Source organism: Homalodisca vitripennis, chromosome X (assembly GCF_021130785.1).
Source record: "Homalodisca vitripennis isolate AUS2020 chromosome X, UT_GWSS_2.1, whole genome shotgun sequence".
In the NCBI taxonomy this organism is placed as follows: domain Eukaryota; kingdom Metazoa; phylum Arthropoda; class Insecta; order Hemiptera; family Cicadellidae; genus Homalodisca; species Homalodisca vitripennis.
The window spans coordinates 73,607,876-73,633,004 of NC_060215.1; the positions used below are offsets into that span (position 1 = coordinate 73,607,876).

Below are 25,129 nucleotides of genomic sequence, written 5' to 3' on the forward strand. Positions count from 1 at the left end.
TTTGAGGTCTTCATTTTAGATGGAAACACACCTTGTGCCAGAGACTTATTTATTACGCTCAGTCAAAGGAACCAGCAGTTTCCTCCCCGCAAGATTTCATGAGCCTTGAAGACATATATCATCCACACCCAGCTGAAGAAGATGATTTAGTTGCTCTGATGATTGTCCGGATTTCGTTCATCGTAGTTGGAGCGAAGACCCTGAGATGAATCGTCAACAGTAAAAGTAATATCAATAGGTGTATACCTTTTTTGGGGATTATTTTTTATCAGGGTTTCTTCGGCGACATTGATGAAGTAGTTGTTTAAATGTTCAGAAATGGTGTGTAAATTGCAAGTAGTTCCATTGGCTTATTTTTAGTGAAGATATTGAGTCAGTTAAGTTTTTTAATGTTTTTTCTTTTCAGCATCTATTATTGTCCCAGATGGCTTTATTCTTGTTTGCAGATTCAGAGATGAATTTCTCGCTGGCTGACTGCCTTAATGATCTAAGCTTGAGGTCGTAAAGTTTTTTCTTATGAGCCGCATCTGCTTTGTCTTCCTTCTTCCATTCAGAATAAATCTGTCACGTGCTACAATATAGGCGTTCTTCTTTTCGCTCACACCTCTCTGTCATAGGCAATTATTATATGTTTTTACAGATTTATTGCGATATGTCTTGTATGGACAAGCAAAAAATCCAAATTGGAGACCATCAGAGTAATGAATTTGGAGTAAGCAATGTCTGCATTCTCCTCCGTAAGCACTCCATCCCAGACTGATAAGTGATCGTCTCTTTAAAGGTGAACATTGTATTGCAGTTGAACTGGCGTCGAGTAGAGACAGTCGATGTACTTTTCAACGATGGTACATTTATAGTACATATTTGACCAGTATGGTCGGACAGGTGTTCATCAACTATATCCACTTTTTACCAGATCTTGGTCGAGACTTGAGCACACTAGGTCGATGGAAGACTGTGACGTACTTGTTATTCTAGTGGCGGAGAGAGGTAACCTATGTATACCAAAGGAAGCTAAAAGCTCATTTAAGGATGATTTATCTCTTGAATCTTTCAGGTGATCAACATTTAAGTCCTCCCACTATGCAGATCCCACTGTTGTTACAAGGTAGTGTCTCAAGCACATCCGACAGTAGCGCCAGTGCATCTTCGAGGGGGGCATCTGGTGGTCGATAGGCACCCAAAATGAGAAGATTTCCTCCATTAGTTAGGGAGATATTTATGCCTGACAACTCCAAAAGGAGTTTCTCTGCTAGACTGTTCAATGTGTAGACTCTCCAGGGGGTTAACAATTGAGTTCGTGGCTGTAAATGGCGACGCCGCCCTTTTTGTGATTTGGTCCTGCTGAAAGCTACTATTAGCTTATAGCTTATAAGATGAACATTTGAGATGGAGTCGCAGTCAAGCCCATGTTCTGTGATAACGAGAATGTCAGGTTTATAACTATCAAGCAGACAGTTCAAGCGTTTCTATCTTGTTTCCAATGCGTCTACATTCTGGTGAAGTATAGTTTGTCCTTTTTCAGAGATGAGTTGATTATAATTCTTCCCTTTGTTTCTTGCTTCCACCTGTCTTTGTAAGGGGGGCCTAATGCTAAAAAACGTTTGTTGCCTTGCTTCCTCTGAGATGAGCATTCTGATGTAAAGAAACCTTGAGAAGTGGCATTATCTGCATCAGTGGTTGAGTCTATGGATGGGTTGCTTTTGTTCTGAATGTCATTGTCCTGCTCGGTATTAACCTGCATTGTAATTAAACTCAAAAGTTAATAAACATTTGAGTTATTAAATACAGTAATACTTTTATTATTTGTATTAAATTGGTGAATCTCGATTTTGAATCCAAGAACAGAAAAGACATGTACTAGATGATGAACACTTGAATATTGGATGGGAACCAGAACTCTCAGATCTGCAAGGATTACTACTACCAGTATTAAATCTGCACTAAGCCGACAAGGATGATTGGAAGATGAATAAGTGTCAGTGGAACATACAAAGTAAAACTGGATTTGAACTCAAGTAAGATCTACCCAATTTATGATTCCAAATTTTTCAAAATTTAAACCTATTTTTGTATAAATTCAAATTTAACATGCACCACAATTTTTCCCATGTTGGATATAATTTTTTTTATGTGCTCATGGCAGTATAATCCACGAAACCCTGTATGTGACAAATAAACTCAATAGCAATTATTGTAAATCAAATGTTTATTAATTTATATCAATAGCTGTACGGGTTAAATAAAAAAATAAAGCAAAAAAGACAATTTAATAATACAATTAATTTTTTGCTTAATAAAACCTATTTTATGTTGCTGTACACCACTATTATTGTGTACTTTTAGGATGCAGGACCGTACTCAGTTTAGGCAGGACCCATCATGTCCCACCATCCATCGACATGGTCCTTTCAAATAACACGTGGCGAGGCCAGGCCAGGGCCTCCTGAGGGCCCAGACTCCAAAAAAAATTGTTCGAAAAAACCAGTTTGAGTACGGGCCTGATAGGACGTGATAGTGGAAACAATTTATCTTAATGGAAATGTGGATCTTTTTACTTTGTTGTTTTTTGATATCAATACTAATTTATTCTGAATCTAACCTGAACAGTTTATGAAAATTGAACTTTATAGTTACAACAAAATATTTTTTGTAAATAAAATTGAGCTGTAATACATGTGTGTAACCATATTAGATAGGATTTGCAACTGAAATATTTACACCATCTAATAAGCCCTTTTGAAATTTGTTATATGTTTAAATATGGAATATTATAATAAATGTATATTATATAAAAATCCTTGAACATAATTTAGATATGGGCTAGAAAGAGCTGATGAACTAAAGATACACTATTTCTGGTTAAGTTGATATACTGCTAATTATAAAATGATGTTGGAAAGCAATCATTACCGTTAGATTAACCAGAATATTCCCAATCCCACCATGATACTGGTGATATAGAATTTTTGGTATATTCCCTTTTGATCCTGCCTTGAAGCCTGCCATTGAAGGCAATGTATTCCCAATCTCATCTTGAAGCTGTTAGTCTTGCTAGCAAAGCTGGTGCATTCCAGATATTCCCTTGAGTTTGGTGTTATAGAAAATCCCAATTTCACTATGAGGTTGACAAGATAAAGTTGAAGATCAATTAAGCTAGTAAAACCATCATGACACTAGTTAGATATGGTTGTCAACCCTGAGATGAAACTTGCCACTTTATATTAGCCAGAAAATAGGTTTGACTTTAAAATGTATTCCTGATCCTGATATAAGGTTGGTAGAATAGGGTTGCTGACAAGGCCAGTAAATATGACCTTGAGGCTGGCTAGATAGGATTTCCATGATAACCTATGTATTTCCTGAGGCTGATATGATAAATCTGCTGTAAAAGCTAAGGTATTCTCATTAGTGATATGAAACTAATGAGATAAGATTAATGTAAAGATAATATATTTAAAATTCTACAATGAGGCTGGCAAACGGTATTTTTGTGGAAAAGCTATTATATTATCAATGATAGTAATGGTTAATAATGATTCAAGTCTAACAAGAAAATGGAGCATACTAGAAACAACTTGATTTAGTTTATGATATTGAGAATGGCCAGCAGTTTTCTAGGAATATTTTGTGGTATTGCATAATGAGTTAGGATGATTTGTGCAAATTATTTGGTAGACCTACCATTTATGAAATTAGCAATTTTAGTTTAAAATAATTGCAATGTTAATTTACATACAGGTTTTTTTAAAATTTCCATATTTGGTTTATCTTGAATAAAGGATGTTATTTTTTATAGGACTATCACCCAGACAAAACAAACGATTTTGGAATAACAAAATCCTCTAAATAAGTAGAATGATCCTTCCATAGCCTATGTATCGGAATTAGAAATGTGACTTGTTTTGTGACACTGAAATTTAGAACCATTCCTCTATTCACTCTGCTAAAAATTTATATTTTTACGGGGTTTTCAACATTCCTTTTATGTCTTTTAGAACTAATTTGTATTACGTAGTTACTTTTCAATTGTTTTGATGCAACTCATAGTTCGGTCCTCTTTCCTTTGTTCAGTTTTTAACTCCTTATAACAAAATCCTACATTCTTTCTTTCAAACATATTTTGGGTTTCCACTATTTTTTTATATGATGTTATTGCTAATTTTAAAAGAATAGAAGTAGTAGTGAATTGAAAACTGAGTCATGGTTTGAAAGTTTATAATTTAAAATTTGTTTTATGATACTAACTAAGTATACAATTACTTATCAATTAAGTTAATAAATAATTGGTAATTTATATTCATAAAACTATCATTTCTAGATAAGATGTATTATTTTTAAGCACATAATTTTGTAGTTATTATTTAATACAGGTTTTCATTCTTTAACTAATCTATAGCTTGATAAAGTAACTTGTTTAACTATAACTTCTGAACTGATGCTTCAGATTCCATTTATTGTGCATCACATTTCTTGTCTTTTTAGGGGCCTTAAAATGAGGATGCGCAATATATGATGTGAGTTGCTGTTTGACGAAAATAAATAAAAACAAGTATTTTTGGAAAGTTACAAATTTAGTAGTTTTTCAAAGGTCAGGCAAAACACATATGAATAGTGTGTTTAATTATAATGGAATCAGAATACTATTATAATTTAAAACACTATTTAGAATAGTTGTATAATAAAAATAAAACATGCACAAATAAAGTAACAAAAAATTGAAAATATCTCATTTGCAATATTTATTTGCATGTTCTTATACTCAAAAAATAATGGAAATATATATTTGTGAGCACAATATCAAACCAGAGGTCAACATTTTGTTTCCACCACAATTTGCAGTTGTAAGTAATAAGAGCTTTACAAAATAAACTGTTGCAAAGCACAGATTTTCGTTTGAGAATTTTGACATTAAGAATGCGGGGAAGAGAAGGAGAGGATTTTAGATTCCAAAATAATACTTTCTTTTTAAGATATTCCTCATACAGCATGGAACATGGATAAGTACTCAAAAAACAAAACTAATCTTAAATTACAAAAAAAGAAAAAATACTGATGTGCAATATTTTGAAATAATTATCATCCTCAGCATATGAGAAATGTTCATATGCATACATAACATACGAGATATACTGGAAATTAATACAGCAATATTTAACTTTAAGGATATTTAGATTTTAATATTTTTTGAGGTTAACTGTTAGTGAGGTTTCTTAGTCCTAACTTCACTTTATTAATAAGGATATTTTTCATTTCATCGGGTAATTTCTAAGGATGAGAGTGTCTTTGTAGTCTTTCTTTGTTTGAAGCATGTTTTCTATAAATTAATAGTATAAAACAACAACTTTGTATGAGAAGTCTTGAATTTATCCCCTACTGCCACATATTACTCTAGCCACAAGCACAAGCACAAAAAATTCCTTTTATATGTAATGATATTATTATGTAATAAGTGTATTAAGTATTATTATGAGCAAAGTTGTTATGGAGGAATATGCTTACAAAGGGTGCAGTGAGGGTACTCTTTGTAAGCATATTCCTCTTTTAATGGGTACCGTTAATCTAATTATATTGGACATAAAGGACATTTTCTAAAAAATAAAAACGGAAATGTTTAATAAAAAAAAATATATATATATAGAAAACATACAATTGCTTGTTTTGTTTGAAGACTACACTTTAGTGCAGCAAAACATTGTACTATTAATTTATTCACACAAATCTGCTAAGGCTGTATTAAATAAATTATTTAGCACATAGCACAAGATCCCTATGATTTGCTGCACTAGTACTACATCTATTAAATTGATATATTCAAAATAATCAGTCGCAAATATATGTTGAGTTCAAATTACATGGTTTACCTGTATTGACGAATAAAGACTGTTCAATAACTAACTGTGGTGTGGGTTGTTTTATTAGGCCATCAACAGTTTACATTCAACAATGCAACATTATTGAACAAACAAATTCTGTTGTCCGGCAGGCAGCAGAGTCAAACACATCTGTCAGATTTGGAAGAACTCATTAAAAATGTATTGCTTTTAAAAACATTAAACTCTCATGTAGTTTAATAGTGTTTAATAGTTTAATAGTGTTTAATCTACCTTAAACATATTAATTTACACAGAAAATTTTATAAAACATTTCATTGAACTAATACATTCACAAATGTTGCTTAGGCCTTTTAAATAAAAAAAGTATATCCTATTTATATCTAAAAAAACAGACAACATCTGTGGCTATTTTAAGTTACCTATTTGCAGTTTATTTGTGGGTAAAATATTAAGGTTAGCGCTTAATTGAGCCGTAGATTTGAGCCTTCCGTTAGTAGCAGATTGGATAGAGGAGCAATGGCTTGTGAGCAGTTTTAAATTAATTATAATAATTACTTCGACAAATCATTATACGCCATTGTATACTATACAAAGTATAGTAATTGAGTCTGTTAATTGCTTCCCTGCAATTAGTAAAAAGGACATTTCGTGATGAAACGAAGAAATTCCTTTTGGCATGGCACAGAGTAAAGGCTATAATCATTCGTTACCGAACGCTGGCGAGACGAAGCACAAGACGTGTATGCACTTTTATTTCCATCTCTCAGGATAATAAATATACGAGTATATCAGGGTATTATATCCAAGAAGACCGTTTAAGCAAAAAGCAAAAGTTGTGAGTTATTTGTTTTTAGTTAATGCTAAAACTAAAAGCTTAAAGTATAGATATTCACTTATAATCAAACACTAAATTTGAAGGAATTTTGTTAAGCATATTGTTGAGAGATCCAAGTCGTCCTTTGCGGATTTCATAGAAATTATATGAATAAAAAACAAGTAAAGTAATTCTATTTCCAGTAGCTCAGATATTTCCTTAGAAAAAACCCGTATTATGACTGGTGTATTAAAATTTTAGATGGGTGCTTTAAAGTTTAGGTGAGTTTGAGATTCTGAAACACCACTCTTAAAACCAATTAATACCTCGGTTGTCAACACTGCTTTGTCTAATTTCGCTAAAAAATCTTACATCTCCTTGACGACCAAAGGTGAATATGAAGTTGGTGTGAATTACCTAACATCTACTAAGTTTGTACATTAGATTCGATTAAGTATAATGTAAACTATTAAAGATTATTAATTCCTCATCTCTTCTGTTGACGTTTTGCTTAATAGTGGTTTGAAATGAATTTACTAAATTCTTGAGATAGTAAATAGAGAATATAAGATCTAAATTAGCTACTCGTCGAACAGCTAGGAGAGGTACTCCTTGACCTCCATGGAAACCTGGGAAGTGAAACGAGAGGCTTGTATGAGATAAAATGAATAATTAAGTTAATTTCTTATTTAAAATACAAGTTATAGTTTAATTGGATCGGAAACAATGTAACGAAGGATTAGAAAAACTTTGCTACAATAAGTAATTTAGTTGAAATTAATTATAAATGTTTCCTGTACTAAAGAATTTCGTTTTTTAGCTTTTAATTAAAATGTTGATACCAAATTAATCTTTAGTTAATTTAAGTACAAATGTATTGTTGATCCTTCTATTACATAAACAACACATAGATCTTGTTTAATAAAGACCGTAATACGAAAATGAACTATATAAGATATATAAAATCTTGTGAATTTCGAATTGTCTTCTTTCTTTACTCAACAAATATTAACAAGAAATTTATCTTAACATTTAAACTATAGGAAAATCACTATCTGATTTGATAATATTACAATTTAGTGTTTAATTTGAGAACTTCCTTAATGCAGCAAAGGACTTGATGGAGTATTTAGACTAAATTAGAAAGAAGTACAAAACCGTCTATATTATAATAGTGTTAATATTAAAGGTTTTAAATAATCAATTTGATTTTATTTAACATTTTCATAATTTACTGATATATTAATTATTAAGTATTAAATGAAGAGGTTTAGTTTAGTTTCAAGAAATGTAAATTGAATGTAGGATATCAATTGTCAATTACATAATTTTTTAAAACGAGATTTAAAACAACTAGGCCTACCGTACTAATTGTTCAGTTACAAAATATTACTGTTTGCTCTAACATAATTTGAGGATAATCTATACCCACAAGGTCCGTCTCGGTGCATCCCTTTCGCATGCGATCCGCACCCTTTGATGAATTCTAGAGTAGATGGATGTCCTGCATCATCCAGCTTCTTCTGTAACTACTAGACCACGCCTTTGCCATCTAAACCAACGTACTCTGAATTGTGGTTGATATAACTAATCAACATTCATGGTCGATAACAAAATATGTCTGGAGGTAGCTGTAGAAGGTGAAGGAATTACAATAATGTTATAATGCTTTGTAATTATCAGGCACGTGACGGTTAATTTACGTGTGATTGAAGAGTCTACAAAACCTGATAGTCCAGGGTCGAATATACTTAATGTCTGTGGGGTGTGTATGCATGCTCAGAAGATTGTGTTACTCTAGGAGTCTAGGAAGGGTAAGATGAGATAGCGTGTGTTTGTCTGCAATCTGGGTGTTCAGATTTCGCTCAGGAAAAGGTAGTGACAAGAATTAAAGGAATGTCTTACACTCCTCGGGAACATGAAAGAATCCGTCATGGATTCTTTGCAGACGAATTTGTGAAGGTAAGAATAACGGACGGATACATATGATGTTTAGGGATAAGTTCTATTTAAAATTGACTATTTGTGAACATTTTGATGATGAAGAAGTTTGATAAGATGGAGTAGCTTGCTTGGTTAGAGAATTGTGTTGGCTGATGATGAGTTGTGCTCTAGGATCAGTTAATTTATCAGTGCTAGGATCTCTTGTAAAGGAGATATATAATGATCTAAGAAGATTTAGTTTTTGTGTAAACTGCACGTAAAAGTGGGCGTGCTGAAATGTGCATGTGTTGGAGGGGAAAACGCTAAATGCTGTTTTATATAAGTGGATAGAGTTGAGAGGTATAAGGAATCTCAGTACGTAAGTGGCTCTGGTGCATGTTTTTTAAATTGAATATGGTATTGTCTGTGGCCAGAGCGAAGTGTAGTTATAAATGCAAAATGGAGTAGTGTACAGTTTTTGGGGAGAGCAGTCTTTCCAAGAGACTTGCTGTCTTATCTTCAATGCAATCTAAGTGGTGTGCGATGATTGGGTGGTAGGTGCTGCTTAATATAATGTAATAGATTAATATAAAGTAAAGCTTAAAGTAATATTACAGACTTTTATTCCATAATTATAAACATCTTAGATATTCAATATTGTATTGTCTGTAATATTTGAATGAATACAAGGACATCTATAACTTTACATTAAACTTCTGTTGATCAAATCATTTGTGTTTCCCTACTTTAACTACTGCAATATTGTAATCAATGGCATAACTGCAGCCCTTAGCACTAAACTGCAAAGAGCACAAAATTACTGCATTCGCCTTCTGTTTGATTTAAGTCGAAGGGATCATGTAACACCATATTTTGTTCAGCCATCAATTCGTATTTTGTTATTGTTGTACTCTATTATTAATACAGATTCGCCAAAATATTTATCTGAAAACTTTCAGTTTTTAGCAGGGAGTGGCGAAAGAAAAACTCGGTCTGGTGCACTAAGTCTCAGAATTCCAATACACAGAACCACAACCTATAACCGATCGATCCATCACCATCACTCCCTATAGGTTACCGTAAAATGGGGTGTATAGCAACAGTAGGGGTGAATTGCAACAAACCCTCATACAAATTTTGAAAATCTGTAACTTTTGATCCCTTTGGGTATAAAGGTAATTTTCACTCTGAAGTATAGGTAATAACCTATTTTGTCAGGGAAATTATGTTTGGTTATGTTGGCCACCCTGTTTGAGAATGTTTCTGCTGACTGAATTGCCACTGAAAATCTTCAACAAAAATTATTCATAAAAAACTTTGATTGTAAGTATGACATTGTTATTCTAATTAACCTATCATAGTGCTTTAAAGATCACTTTAGGTATCCTACAAACAAAAATCATATCAGTTAAAGCTGAATAATAATCGATTTTGTTGTAATAATACGTATTTAAGGTTAGGTTAGGTTTTTACAAAACCTGGGGTGAATAGCAACACTAATTTTTCTGTTGCTATTCACCCCTCAGTTCTGATAATCAACAGCTGCTTTTTTTTCTTAACAGATTCACTCACATTTCATTCATTAACAGATTATGAAATTATATTTGTTTTTTAAGGTACTATAAGAAGTGTTTTTGGTTTCAGGTATGATAGAAGGCCTAACTGAATCAGAATGCCTGGAAAGTACGTGAGTATAATAAAATGTAAGCAGTATGATCCTGAATTGATACAAAAAGCTCTTAATGAAGTTAAAGATGGTGGTAGTTTTAGAAAAGTTGCACAACAATATGAAATAGATCACACTGTACTTTATAGACACATGAAAAGGGGTTTACCCAAGAAAAAAGGTGGCCAGACCGCTTTGTCAGAAACTGACAAAAATCTTTTGGTTAGCAGACTCCAGATCTGCAGTCGACTCAATTACTTTGAGACTATTGATTAAGGATTACATTGATAGGCAAGGTAAAACAGTCCCAAAATTCAGGGATAATATGCCTGGACCTGACTTTGTTTACAGCTTCCTAGAACGACACAAGAAAAAGCTGTCAGCTCGCATGTGTCAGAACATTAAACGATCTAGAGCGGCAGTTGATGAACAGACTATAAATGATTACTTTGACCACCTTAACACAGCATTAAAAGATATTCCAGCAAGCAATATCATCAACTATGATGAGACTAATTTATGCGATGATCCAGGCCGAAAGGTGGTTATAGCTCGGCGGGGATGTAAGTACCCCGAGAGAGTTATGAACTCCACAAAAGCTTCAGTGTCGGTTATGTTTGCGGCCGCTGGTGATGGAACCATACTCCCGCCATATGTCGTTTATAAAGCCCAGCACATTTATGACAGCTGGAGAGTTGGGGGACCACCAAACTCTAGATACAACAGAACCAAGTCAGGGTGGTTTGATTCCTTTTGTTTTCAGGACTGGGTTAAGACCATCGCAATACCACATTTATCGAAGCCCAATGGAGAGAAGGTCTTGTTAGGTGACAACTTGGCTTCACACTTATCTGTAGACGTCATTAAAGTTTGCCGAAAACATAAAATCAAGTTTGTTTTTTTTACCAAGCAACTCAACCCACCTTACACAGCCACTGGACGTGGCATTCTTCCACCCCCTTAAACAGGCTTGGAGGTCCATCCTTTTAAAATGGAAACAAGGCTCAGGAAGAAGTGATGCATCCTTACCAAAAGATCAATTCCCACCTCTTCTGAAGGAGCTATTTTTGACACTGAAAGAAGCGAATGTGATTTCAGGTTTCAGAAAATGTGGCATTGTTCCACTGAATATGGACAGAGTCCTTGGTATGCTGCCTCCATCTAAAGGTTCTAAGGAATTACCGGTAGTTAGCAATAAAGCCGCTGCTGAAGCCTTGGATACCAGCTTCAAACAATACATGGAATCTATAAGGCAATCCGACAAACCAAATGCAAGGAAAAAAAAGAACCAAAGTATCAGTACTTCCTGGTAAAAGTGTTGAGGTTGCAGACTTTCCAACAGAGGGTTCTACTGAAAAAGGTGGATGTGCAGCAAATCAAATCAAATCAAATCATTATTTATTTCCCAAAAGTATTTACATGCACATTTACTATCAAATATATATTATCTTGTTACTATAATATTTAAATGTGTACTTAAAAAACATTAAACATGAAAATATTACACTCATCGAATTAAAGTGGCCTAGGAAATGAGCCTACATGGGCAGAAAGCCTGTGCGTAGGCTCGAGTTGCTTCCCTGGAGGTTGTGGACGAATTGAATCGGGTGATTAATTATCATATAACATCAACACACACACACACACACACACACACACACACACACACACACACACACACACACACACACACACACACACACACGTACACAAACGCGCGCGCGCCAAAAAACCGTATTTACATATTACGGTATTGAAATTTATCAGCGTACATACTACCAATAGTTTAAAGGAAAGATTTACTGAGATGAAAAACAATTAAGGAATGGTGTATTTTCAAGATCAAAAGGTCAACACGCAGAACAACCTAACCTATTACTAGCAGATTTCTTGCCGAAATGATATGAAATAAAAAATAAATGTATAAAATAGGAAAAAACCATAGAGGCATCGGTGCTATTGAAGTGGCATTAAGAGGGGGGAGGCAGGGTCAAAAGTCAGGTCCGTCTGTAGTCAGCCGTGATAATTGCCTCGGCCTCTTCCGCGCTGAAAGCATACAGCCATTCATTCGAGCGTTTCTTGCATGTATATATTGAAGGTGAGTTGAATATTTGGTTGTCAGGAAAGTATTTACAGATATTTCTATACAGAATATGGGATATATAAAGAGAATTTGTAGATGAGAAGGATTTACTGATTTGCATTGATGAGACACCAATATTCCGTGAGTATCGTGTGTTATGAGAATGCGAAGTTGTAGAGAAAATTGTATAAAAATGTTTATAAATATGAACGAGGAGTGTGCAGGACCTAATAAGAGGAGCCAAGGGCCAAAACCCACATTAAAAAGGAAAAATCCCGTTAAAGATCCTGAAGAATCAACAACAACTGAAGATTCTGACTATACACTCCAAGACAGTGATTCAGAATGGAGGGAGAGCTTCTCGGAGGAAGATTCATTTCTATCGTCACACGAAACTGTGAAGAAAAATGATTTTTCAAAGTTTTCACTTGGAGAATTTGCCCTTATCAAAGAGATGGGGAAGACAAAAATTTCGTTTCGTTTGTATGTTGTTAAGATTGTTGAATTTGATGAAGAGGGATATATTGGACAGTTTTACAAAAAGTCCTCCCATGGCTTAAAAGTTTTGCAAACAGACGAAGAAGCACTCTTCAAGACACCTGAAAATGTTATCCGCAAGCTTGGAAAACCAAAAATGTGTACATCTGGAAGATTTGAAGGACTTATTTCATTTGATGATGATCTTGATTGGTTAACAATACATTAATTTCATACAGGTTTCCTTAGAGGTATTTCCGAAACGTTTAAATTTAATTTTATAGAAATATTTGTTTAAAAATCTGGTTTCGTCACTTTTTCCATAGAATTTAATAAGTTTGACATGAGTTTTGTATTTTTTAACAACTCAAATACATTGTTTGTACCAATTTTAATGTGTTGCTAATCACCCTTTGTTACTTCAAATGGTAAAATATTAACATTTTAACCAGTGTTGCTATTCACCCCAATTTGCTGGGTGAAAAGCAACAGGCACATTTTATTTATTTTACAAGAATGAGGTAATTTGGTTTTTCCACTGTTTGACTTTTAAAAGGAATGCAAGACCAGATTTTTAAGTGTCTTACAACTCTTTTCGAAGTGTAAACAGAATGGCTGTGTTAGTCAAAAGGTAAAAAACTGTTGCTATACACCCCGTTTTACGGTATGGAACTCCGTACAGATTCTGTCAAATAAATTGAGAGACGGAACGGTTTGTGGTGGAGCTGAGATGAAGATACCTGGACTGGATTATCGCGCGGGCGGTGGGGCCACTCTTTGAAAAGTGACTGTGTAAATAGAAGAGTGAATGGAATAGTGTGTTAGTAAGTTTTAGTTAGATGAGCCTTATTTTGTACGATTAATATCGTGGATATAATGCATTCACAGCTTGAAGCTATCCATTGTACTCTTAAGAGTTTCGCTCGACGACGGTATTGTCAAACGCACATTCCAATAAATAAAAAAAACACCGTGTAAGTTTACACACACAAACACGTGACACATAATAAGTTAATTAAACGTTCGTCTAGGCAGGTCGTCCAAGGTTAAAATATGGAGAAATACATGATAGTACGGCGTTGAGCGTCGTGCACGACTAGTTCTTGGTTGATTGTAGGAAACTGTATAAAAATTGAAATAGTGCCAATTTTTTATAACAGGGTCTAGATTTCCGTCTATAAATATATAGTTTATAAACAGAGGTTTTACATCTATTACTGCAATAAGCATACAATACTTGGGTGAGAACGCACTATGTCACCGGTTAGTTGGTTGAATACAATCCATTGTCATATCGCCATGTATGTGTACTGTATTTGTATATGAGCGAGAAAAGAGAAAAATAACTGTGGGGAAACTTTTTTCAACGGAGAACTTTTTTATGTAGGTGGTCAGAATCGAGTCTGCTGAACCTGAACTCTGAATCATCTTATCTAAGTTCCATTAAAATATTGAAGGTGGTTTGGATAGTTCCGAAGTTAATTATACATTTGTCATTTACGTGTTTTTAGCATTACTTCGTAAACTTTTTGGATTTTACGTTTTGAACTGTGATTGTGGCATCATGAAGTGTCTGCGAGCTAGCTAAATTATTGTAAACAAAAAACAATAATTTTCTATTGACAGATTAGGTTAAGAACATAGTCTTTGTGTTTCTTTCCAAGTATAAAGTCGTTAACGCCAGTATTCATATAATATTAAGTGTTATTGGACGTAATTTATAATGTAGAGTAGACAGTGTTGTATTAATATCTTCTTTTCCTTACAGCATAATATGGGGCGTGGTTTTATTCTTGAACTATTTGTTACTGTTCTATTGACAGTTAACATTGAAGAAAATACTAAAAATACACATTTTAAGGCCTAAAGTTTGCTCTACTCTATATCAAAAGTATTAACTTTGATACAAACTGTTTTGCAAGGCCTAGTTATTAATGATAGCATTGTGATTGTTTTTATTCATATATGTGAATTCTTCAAGCCACCAATGCAGTTATTATGAGGTAAGGGTATTTATTTACAATACCGTGACCATGAAAAATGGACTTTTTTTCATGGGTTGGGCATTTATAGCCAAGTATTATTATCACAGGTGCATATAAACTGGGGGGAAAGTATATTATTGTATTATATTGATGCCTTTCAGGCATTATTGCGTTAAGGATGGAAAATAACCAACAAAAATTTTGTCGAACAACACTTGGAGGGTTAAGGATCAGGGGCATCACTTGATCTGGGATTCGACTTTTGCAAGCTCGAGTTAATTTTTTTTTTTTAAAGAGCAAGCAGTGCGCAGCACTGCGCAGCGGGCAGGCATCGTTGACAGGATTAACGTACTAGTCAGCATCATTTCAGTAAAATTGCCAGAGGTACTGTCAAAAACAGAGTTTTCAGAGGATTTCAAAAAATCGTAACTCCTTTGATTTTCGTTGCCGACGAATTTTTTCTTCACTATTGTTTTTCAGGAAAAATTGTAGTTTTCAGGAAAAAAAAATGAACATACCTTTCCATGGTCACGTTATTGTAAATTGATACCGAGGTAAGTTTATTTAGTAATTTAGTAGTGTATTTATATAATTAGTGTATGGACACTCAATCTTTTGCACTATAAATTGTTGAGAACTGTAGCGTATAGTAAAGTAGAAATGAATCATTTAGGGCGAGGAAACATGAAATAAGGGAGTTATGGCAGAAAATAAGGAAATTATGGTGATTGGCTCAAATACATAGGTTGGCTCTGGGCTAGGCAGGTTGGATACTACGGTTGCCCTTCAGGTACTCGGTCAATGGTTTGGTAGGCTGGTCAGCCCTCAGATAGGCAGTCAGCCCTCGGGTAGGCCTAGGTCTTGAGAGTCAGGTAGTTGTGTTAGGTGAGTTTTCATAAATGTGTTTTTGTGTTGGCAGACTTCACCTCAATATCCCTTTTCTTCAATCTCACTCTCGAACCTGATTTCTTTCTAGTACTCTTAATTTGTTGATGTTAAGTGTTTAATAGATTTAGATTTAGGCTAATTTGGATTATTACAATATTTCAATTGAAAATACTGATATCCATGGTAAAAATGACTGTTTAAATAATCAGAAATAGGCTATTTTAAAGGTGGTTTTAGATCTTATTAGTGAGTGTCCAGACTAAACTATATTTACTGTGTAATTAATTAATCTATGTACATACCTTGGCTGCAGTATGATAAGTGGTCAACACACACAACGTCAACAGTCAATTATTGAATTAACTGTCGATTAGAAGGAGTTAAATGCTGACATCCTGTAAAGTAATTGAAAGTACTAAGATTATCCAACTTCTCTGACGTAAGCTCATGTTAAATTCTCTGTCACGTAATCTTAGGTTGAGAAAGTACTGATCGGAAATGCCATCAGTGTGTGAGAAAAAAGAAAAACAACCCTAGAGATAGTACCTAAATTAACATAACATTATAATAATCCAAATTAGCCTAAATCTATATCTAATGCCCACTTAACATCAACAAATTAAGAGTACCAGAAAGAAATCAGGTTTGATAGTGAGATCGAAAAAAAAAGATATTGAGGTGAGGTCTGCCAAAACAAAAATACATTTATGAAAACTCATGTAACACAACTACCTGACTGTCAGACCTAGGTGGACTAATGGCCACCTTGCACTTCCGGAGAAAAAAGAAAAAATATTCCTCTAGATAGTACCTAAATTAAAGCTTTGATAACGTGAGCGCTTGTAAAGGTTATTTTTAATTTTGATACTACTAGTAACATATGGTAATCTAATCTAAACCTACTTATATTGAGTAATAACATTCCATAGCGTAGTATTTCCATTCCTAGCCTCATTGCTTGCACAAAATCGCCTTGCCTCGGCTATTGCTGATTACTGAATAACCTACTACCAGAAAGTCGTTATGAGAATGCCAAATCATTCAGCCCAGCTGTTACTGAAAAAAGTGTTGCTGGTAACATGTTATCCCGGTATTAGGTTACCACTGAATAATCAGTTACTGACACTAATACTGTCCATTTGTAATAACCATAAGTACAATGGCATTGTACTTACATGTTTTATTTGTGTCCCAAGGTGTCAGACATGTTTATCCTTCAAAATAGTAAAAAGTAAGTAAATGTTACATTGTTTAATTGTAACATTTTATAAATATACATAGCCTTAATAGTCTTTTATTCGTCATAAAATTATTACTTTTTAAGATATTTAAACAGCTGAACTATATTGTAGTTATTTATATCAATGATTCTATAATCATAAATATTCAAGTGTTGGCCACTTATTATTCTGTAGCCCCAACAAAAACTTATTCTGTATATAAGTAATAATAATGATTGTTTGACATTTTTAGAAACTTTCAATTGAAGAAAGTCTGTAACACATAAATCATTGACCCCATGATTGGCAGTGTTGCAAAATTCATTTTACCATTGTAAGCAGTATCCATGTATTTCTTGCTGTCAGCTCTTAATTTGTAAACTGCTGTTTACAGTTCATGGACTTACCAAGTAGGTCCACTCTTTATTGAACTGCATTCGGTTTTGTTGCTAATAAGATAGACAGTTCTTAGACAGTTGTAAATTTGTATACTTCAGTGATAAATTTTAAACATTCAAAATCATCAAATGTTATATAATTTAAAAGGATTCACTAAAGATTCTTGGTGACCTATATAGTTTGAATGTGTATGTTTATTTTTAAGGCTAGTTTGAGATTCTATAATCTGAGGTAAGTTTTATTTCGATCAGTATACAATTTCAGGAAACTAATCCTATAATACTTATACTTAAAAAGATTTTTAACCTAAAAGTTATTTGAATTTCTATTAATCAAGATAATTGTGAGTAATCAATAAGATTGCTGTGTTTAAATAATGTTGTGTTTAAACTAAAAGTTGGAAAGAGGCACAGTTAGAGTAGTTTACAGCTCAATTTTAAAAATTAAACAATCTAGTTATATGAAAAATTAATGACATGCGTAAGAAATATGCCTCAATGTGTATATTCCAAATTAACTGGTTTTAAATGTTTAAAAAATGAAGGGGTTAAACAAGACCAGTCCCTATAAGAGCCCATATAAAATAGAGTAAAATTATAGAAATTAATTTTACCCTCAAAAGTCAAAAAAAAAAAAAAAATCAAATCACGTTTATTTCCACACACAAAAAGAAATTAAATACAAAATAAACCTTTACATTGAAATGATAACAAATGTAGCATTTGTATATTATCTAATTCATATAAACCTACAGAAGTATTCTAGTAATACAATTAAAAAACTAAAATTAAATAATTAACGTTAAATAATATAAAAGAGACTTGTGTTACATAAATAAATCAATATAATGAATAAAGAGATGATATAATAAAGAGATACATACATATACACATATACATACATACATACACACATATATATATATATACATATATATATATACACATACACATACACGCACATACATACATATCCACATACATACACGCATACCTAGTAAAAACAGCATTAAATTTGCTACATAATTTCTGGATAAATTCAAATAATGGGGAAAAGAGCCTACATGGGCCTTAATGGCCTGTGCGTAGACTCGAGTTGAAATTGTTACGATTCGAATTTTATCTCGAGCAGAGTGTAGATTAATTTTATAAAATTTGATAATTGAAAGAAGACATCTAAAGCAGAATAAACTACGGATATGACCTCGAATTCCGATAATCAGCAATCTAGAGGATAAAGTAGACAAAACAAATAAAAATATTGAGTGAACAAAAATTACAAAAATTAGGCTAATTACTTAAGTGATTGGATTTTATTATATATAGTTTGAAGAGGAGAGGAGAGAGGACAGTGCCGTCAGTCAGTGAGTGTCAGACAGTCTAGGTCCGTCTGTAGTCAACAGAGATAAGTAACTGGGCACTCTCACTGCTTATGAGAATCAAAAACTCCTTGACATGTTTCTTAAAAACCTCAAGAGAGGGAGAGTCGAACAGCTTGAAATTTCTAAAACTATTAGAATAATTTCGATATAAAATGTGTGCTAGATAAAAAACTGTTTGTTGTCGCGAATGATTTGTGTTGGTGAATAGTGTTAATTACATTTGATAAAAGTAAACTACATTTGATAGAAACATAGGAAATTTGTAAAATAACTTTCTGTACTTTATATAATGGGCTATGGCATAGTTGATTTTTACTATCCAATCAACTACTATCTTCTACAAAGTTTCCGATCTCATATACTGGACTTCAATAAACTCTTTAAAATGCAGAAAAAAGTCATTTAGTCACTTAATAATCCTTAATTACAATATGTTTTCAAACGAATTACTCATTTATTCAGTATGAAGAAAGTTAAATAAATCTTAAAATATAACTTAATTTTGCTGTGATAAAATAAACCTGTTATTTATTTATAACTAGTCTTTTCTAACAAAAACACTCAAGTAAATGTATTTAAGGTAAATATGTTCATTAGTTTATATAATCCATTAATTAGTATAAAAAATTAAATTAATTCCAGGTATACAAATCAGACATACCAATTTGAATTGTAAAATTTACTGTTCTCAATTGTCCATAAAACAATGTATTCATCCATTGGGGTAGGATAGATGGGTTCTAATAATCAGCTACATATAAGAATATTGCAGGCTGACAACCCTCTAAGGGATGGTTTGATATTTTCCAAGAGCATGGAATCACAGACCTTGTGTAACTAACCCAGAGTTACGAAAAAAACCTAATTTTTGAGGTGTGTGTGTGTTTGGTAATAATTATCAAAACCATTCATTGATGATTCCAGTTGTGATAGAAATAATCAATAATTGATTATCGGTTTAGCTTACCATATCCATTTTAAAGTAAAAAGGGCATGTAAGTGCCTAGGCTAAGAAGAGGTTATAGTCACCTTAATGTTATTTTATGACTCAGTCATGAATCATTATACCACAAAAGTGGAAAATATTTGAGAATTTCTGAAACTCATGCAATTTTTATTCTAAAAGATTGTTATTATCTCCTACATTTTTGAAATGACCTTAAATTAAAAACACTCAAACTAGAACATAAATAAAAAGTATCTCAAGTCCTTTTAATAGGTTTAGGTTTGCACAAACATGTTTGAAGCAAGCACAAAAAATTAAAAACTAATAAAAGAATAGCGATGAACTCACTAAAGTTTAACCAAATTACAAAAACATACCATAAAACATTGCACATAACTGGTGCACAGTAGACACATTTCACACACCACAGAAGGTAAGATATAATTACTTTGATGTACAACTTTTCTGTTGTTAGACTTTGGAAAGTTCATTATTATGCTTCATTAGTTTTTAAGTTTTTGTGCTTGTTTAACCGTATGCTTTAAGTTTTAAGACACTTAATAAAGGGGTGATACAGTTAGTTGCAACTGTGTAGACCAAAGATTATGCAGAAATCATGTTGATAAATTTATAAACTATAAGATATGTACACTGTAACAGAGAATGGATTGATGTACCAGAGCAGTCGCTTTATACAGCGAGAAATATGTAACTATCCTTTTACTACTTTTGATGTAATTGCGTTACAAATTGAGATATTTTCTTACAAATTTCACTGAACTATTCACAAAAAACAGAGGAACAAAAAAATAATAGTTAATAAAAATGAACTTTTTACATTTTTATTGTATCGGCCCCCTTTAGGTTTAAGCACCCATACACAATCCATCTCGGTCCAAAGAATAATATCTTACCAGGTTTGCTTGATGTTGGGACGCATGAGTGTGTGGTCATCAGAATCTCTTTACACTATTGAACATTGTGTTAGACACAAATTCAATTGATCAAAACTGATTCCAGATCTGTCTGGCTCACACAGGTTTGCTGTCTTACAGTTGGCCCATATTTAAGGCAGAGATTGTAAACATAGGGTTCGAACAACACAGTGCGGTGTAGTTCGCCCATCACTACTCGCTATCAAGCCCCAGCCCAACCCGGTCTTCTATCTGACCAAGTTAAATGAAACAATGAACAAAGTCAGACAGTGTATGGAGGGCTTTATATAACCCTCCCATGTTGGAGGAAATATTAAATATGCATACTAGGTGTTTTATTATTTGATAATTTATCAAACTATTAAATAGTTAATAATCAATTGGATTATTGTACCATTTGTTATTTCTTTTTAATTGTACATTGATGTTTTTTTATTCTAGGCACCATCGCAGTATCATGAAATGTTCTCAGTGGTTGCAGTTTTCGTTACTGTCTACTCTTTTTGTAACAACGTTTGGTAAGTTTTTAAATTTATTAAAGAAAATTATAATTATATAAAAATATAAATAAGTAGATTACTAAAACTTATTCTTTGAAAAAGAATGTTAGAAAGTAGAAAAGTATTTAATGTAAGGCAATTTAAAATTCGTTTACAATTAATTTCCTTTACGTTTTATCTTCTAAGTATGCTTCCTGGAATAAATATTTATTTCAGTGTACTGTTTTTGTAAATGTTTAAGTATGTGGATATTATTGCCATCCTTCATTGTGTACAAAATGTTAACAGATAAAATATGCTAATTTTGTACGAATGATTCAAAGGTACTATTTAAATCAAAGTTGTTTTGTAATTCACATCCATGTATTTATGTGTAGAAAAGGTTTTACTGATTTATTTATAACTAGCAGGTACTTTCGGCTTCACACAAAATTTCATTTTGAAAAACAGGGATACCATGTGCATATTCCTTTTAAATGGCATTCCAAATAATTCTTAGATAGGTGATATCACTAAAAGATATTCAAACCTCCTGACTGATTCATTTTAGATATAAATTTAAAAAGTAATTTTGTTTTGGACTCTGAAGTCGGAGACTCGAAGTTTTTAAAAGTACCTGTAAATAACTTAAATTTCTCTTCATTACTCTATGACTTTTTATAGAATTGTTCCAACAATTTCAGTAACAATTTAACTATTTTAGCCCAGGGCGGAAGAATTATAAAATCAAAGTCCTTAGCTTTTCAGTTAACACACTTATGATGTAATAAATGGTTAAATGGTGGAGCTCTATTTAATTTTGAAATGGAAGTAGGCATATTTTAGATGCATGCTATTACAGTGTTCATGGTTAAGAGCTCCAGATGTTAAGCGAAATTCCTTATGGGTTTTACTTTAGGTTTTGTGTGTGTATGAGTTCATTAATGGTTTGAATTAACTATATTTCCAACGCCATTGTTGAGTTAACCTTGTTCCTCTGATCAAGAAAATATGTATGCATACACAGTTCTGAGAAGCTCACTTCAATCTATATTTGGCCATTGTAATTTTTTTCCAGTTGAAGGTTTTTTTGGTACTATAGTTGAGTTGCTTGGTTATCCCAGTCAAGAAAATATATACATGTCCATTTCTAAGAACTCTTACTTCTGTTAAAAAAATCAACTTAGATGGGTTTTATACATTCTTTAAATCTGTAGTAATAATAAGATATTAATTTTGTCTTTGATATTTGCATTACACTACTGATCAAACACTGCATACTTAATATTTGCCAAAATGTATAGTTAAAGTTGTACTTTTACTAAAACTTTGAGTTATATTATCTGGATAACATCTGTGTTCAACTTTGATTACAGAAATGGTTAAAATAAGAATTGATGTTACTTTTAAGGTTACTCTATGCTTTCAAGCTATAAACTTAAAGCCATTTAAAATGTTGTTTAAATTAATCAAATATATGATTGTGTTGTCACTTTGTTATGTATACAAAGAGCAGTTGATTACAAAAACACAATTACTATATGCTTACTAAGCCATAAAGGGAGTTTTTGAAGACCAGTGGAGTAATGCCCCCAGAGTTTTTCAAAATAGGAACAGGCCTGTTTGTTAACCAGGGACCCCAAGAATCGTCATGTAAAATTTCAATACAATAGGTCCTGTAGTTTTTACGTAATTAAGTAACACACACGAACAAACAAACACACACACACACACAAACATAGTCACCATTAGAGTTTTATTTAATAGTATAGATTTACCATATTAATATTCCATTACCTTATAATTAGTAAACAACAGTTATATCAAAATTAAAAATTAATATTCATGGTAGGGATTACAAATTATTAATAGACCTTTTATTGTTTCCTTAAAAGTTCTTTAAAAAATGAGCTTTAATCATCCATAGTTTACCTTTTCGGATATTTTAGTAGGATGTATAAAATTTTGTTGTATAGAACACACAAATTTGGTTTTCATTTTAGACGTTCAATTTATTCATTTCTCCAGTTTGGGATAAACTTATTATAGGCACGGCGCGGACATTTCTTTTTATGGCCCAAGCTTTACTAATATTTTTGAAGTTAACACAATAATGAAAAACAATGTTATTTTTAATTCCATAAAGATGAAACATGGCTTGGTTAATTAAGGAATTACTATGCTAAGAACAAAACTCGATATTAATGTAAAAATTGTTGTCAAGAGCTCAGCTATGGGTCATGTCATTGGGAAGTGTATCACTGCATGAGATCGTCTGCTCATAGCCTGCTTATGAAATCTGTTTTAATCTTCTTAGTGTATGTAGTTTTGTCATCTTGACACTGTTACTTCACAATGCAGTTTGGGATTGCCTATTTATATATCAAATGTGATTCAACTAAATACATTTTTAAGTGAAACGTTGTGGTCTTTAGCAAGGAATAATAAATAGGTGTTACTATTTAAAAATTAGTGTTGACACAATTATTAAGTAAACCATTTTTAACAATAAGAATTATTTCTTCAACAAACTCAGTTCGGTAATAACCGCTGAGAAAACTCAGGAGTAGTTTCTTTACCTAACCAGGTTTCAGTCTCCTCCTACCACTTCGGATTATTTTTTAGGTGGAAACGAGACAAAAGGATTTTCAAAAAATTATGACTTTCACGTAATAATTGGATCAAGAGACGTTCCTCTGATGAAGTAAAATTGTAAAAAAACTTTAGGTAAGGGTTGTTCAGGTTAATAATTGGTTAAGCGTTATTGAAGCCTATTATTCGAGGGGCTGGAAAAATTTCATTTCTGTCTGTTTGTTCACACGATATCTTGAGAACGAAGACTTATAGATTTGAATTCATTGGTAATGCCCCTTTAGGTTTAAATTGATAATTAACTCAGTGTTGACAAAAATAACTATGAGGTGGTGTTAAAAATTACATGTTTCGGAAATCATCAGAATACCTAATTAATTTACCTGTAGACTTGAAATTTTGCATGAAGCTTCATTACTATACAAAAGCTCTGAGTTAGATGGTGGTGTATTGGGATTTGGCTGAGCAAAGTTGAATATTTTATCTTACGAGTAACCATGTTGGCAATGAGAAAATAATAGAATTAACAAATTTGTATATAGACTGGAGTACACTAAAATAAGACTTTCTCATGTGTTATTTAGTGGAACTAATCCACCAGTATTAGACGTTCGTTACATTCTATTGGATTCTTTGATACTCTATTGTATCAGTTTATTTTTATAGAGAGACAAGATAGAGTTCAATGATGGTGCATGTCTCTCAGTGGGATATGGTTTAGCATGCCTATATACGGCAATGCCTATATTAAGGGTTATATCTCAAGAATGAATTGAGCTATTAACTTGAAATTTTTTTAGCTATTACTAAGAGTTCTGGAAAAATTCCTCTTCTGTGTCTGTGTGCTAGATATCTCAAGAATGAATTGAACTATGGACTTGAGATTTTGCATGTACGTGACTTTTAATTAGACAATGTCTTGTTTGATGATGGACATGTGTCTCTATGGAATTTGGCTGAGCCTTTATGTAGACTATCCGCAGGATATCTAGAAAAGATTTCATTTGTAGGCTTTAAATTCTGTGTGAAACTTTGTGTCTACATAGGCAAAAGTCAGTTAAATAAAGGTGCATGCCTATTTGTGGAAATTTACTGAGTGTCATTTAAATCGATCACTTAATGGTCTGGGAAAATTTGTCTTCAGTCTGCTTGAGAACTGTTTTTTCTTTTCTGTCTGATTGTCTGTCTACAGGACATCTTAAGAATGAAATGATAGATAATAAAGATAAATAATAGAATAGAGAGATACAATGAATCTCAAGAAAGGTCTAATTAGCTCAATAAGGGAATTTCCCAGGTATGTTTAAAGGCATTCTTGCAACTGTACAAAGTACTTAAGCTGAACTTGCAACTACAGTCAAACCTCAATATAACGAACCTCAAGGGACTGGACAGAAAATCCGTTATATCGAGTATTTTGTTATAATGAGGTTCGTTATATTGAGGTTATTGAGGTTACAATTTCGCTACATCGAGGTTCACAGACCATCGGCTCTGTTGTGTT

At 32.7% G+C, this 25,129-nt stretch overlaps 1 protein-coding gene across 2 annotated transcripts in view; it reads left to right on the top strand.

The window, feature by feature from the left end:
* The first annotated feature begins 14,178 nt into the window (after positions 1 to 14,178).
* LOC124369211 overlaps positions 14,179 to 25,129 on the top strand; it is a 64,903-nt gene continuing 53,952 nt past the window's right edge. The window contains exons 1-3 of one of the 2 annotated variants that reach the window (XM_046827051.1): positions 14,179 to 14,394; positions 14,569 to 14,803; positions 20,996 to 21,072. In XM_046827051.1, coding sequence (XP_046683007.1) covers positions 14,799 to 14,803; positions 20,996 to 21,072 — 82 coding nt within the window. In that variant the 5' untranslated portion in view covers positions 14,179 to 14,394; positions 14,569 to 14,798. Of the gene's footprint in view, positions 14,804 to 20,995; positions 21,073 to 25,129 lie in introns of both variants that reach the window. The other variant, XM_046827050.1, reaches the window with a different exon arrangement.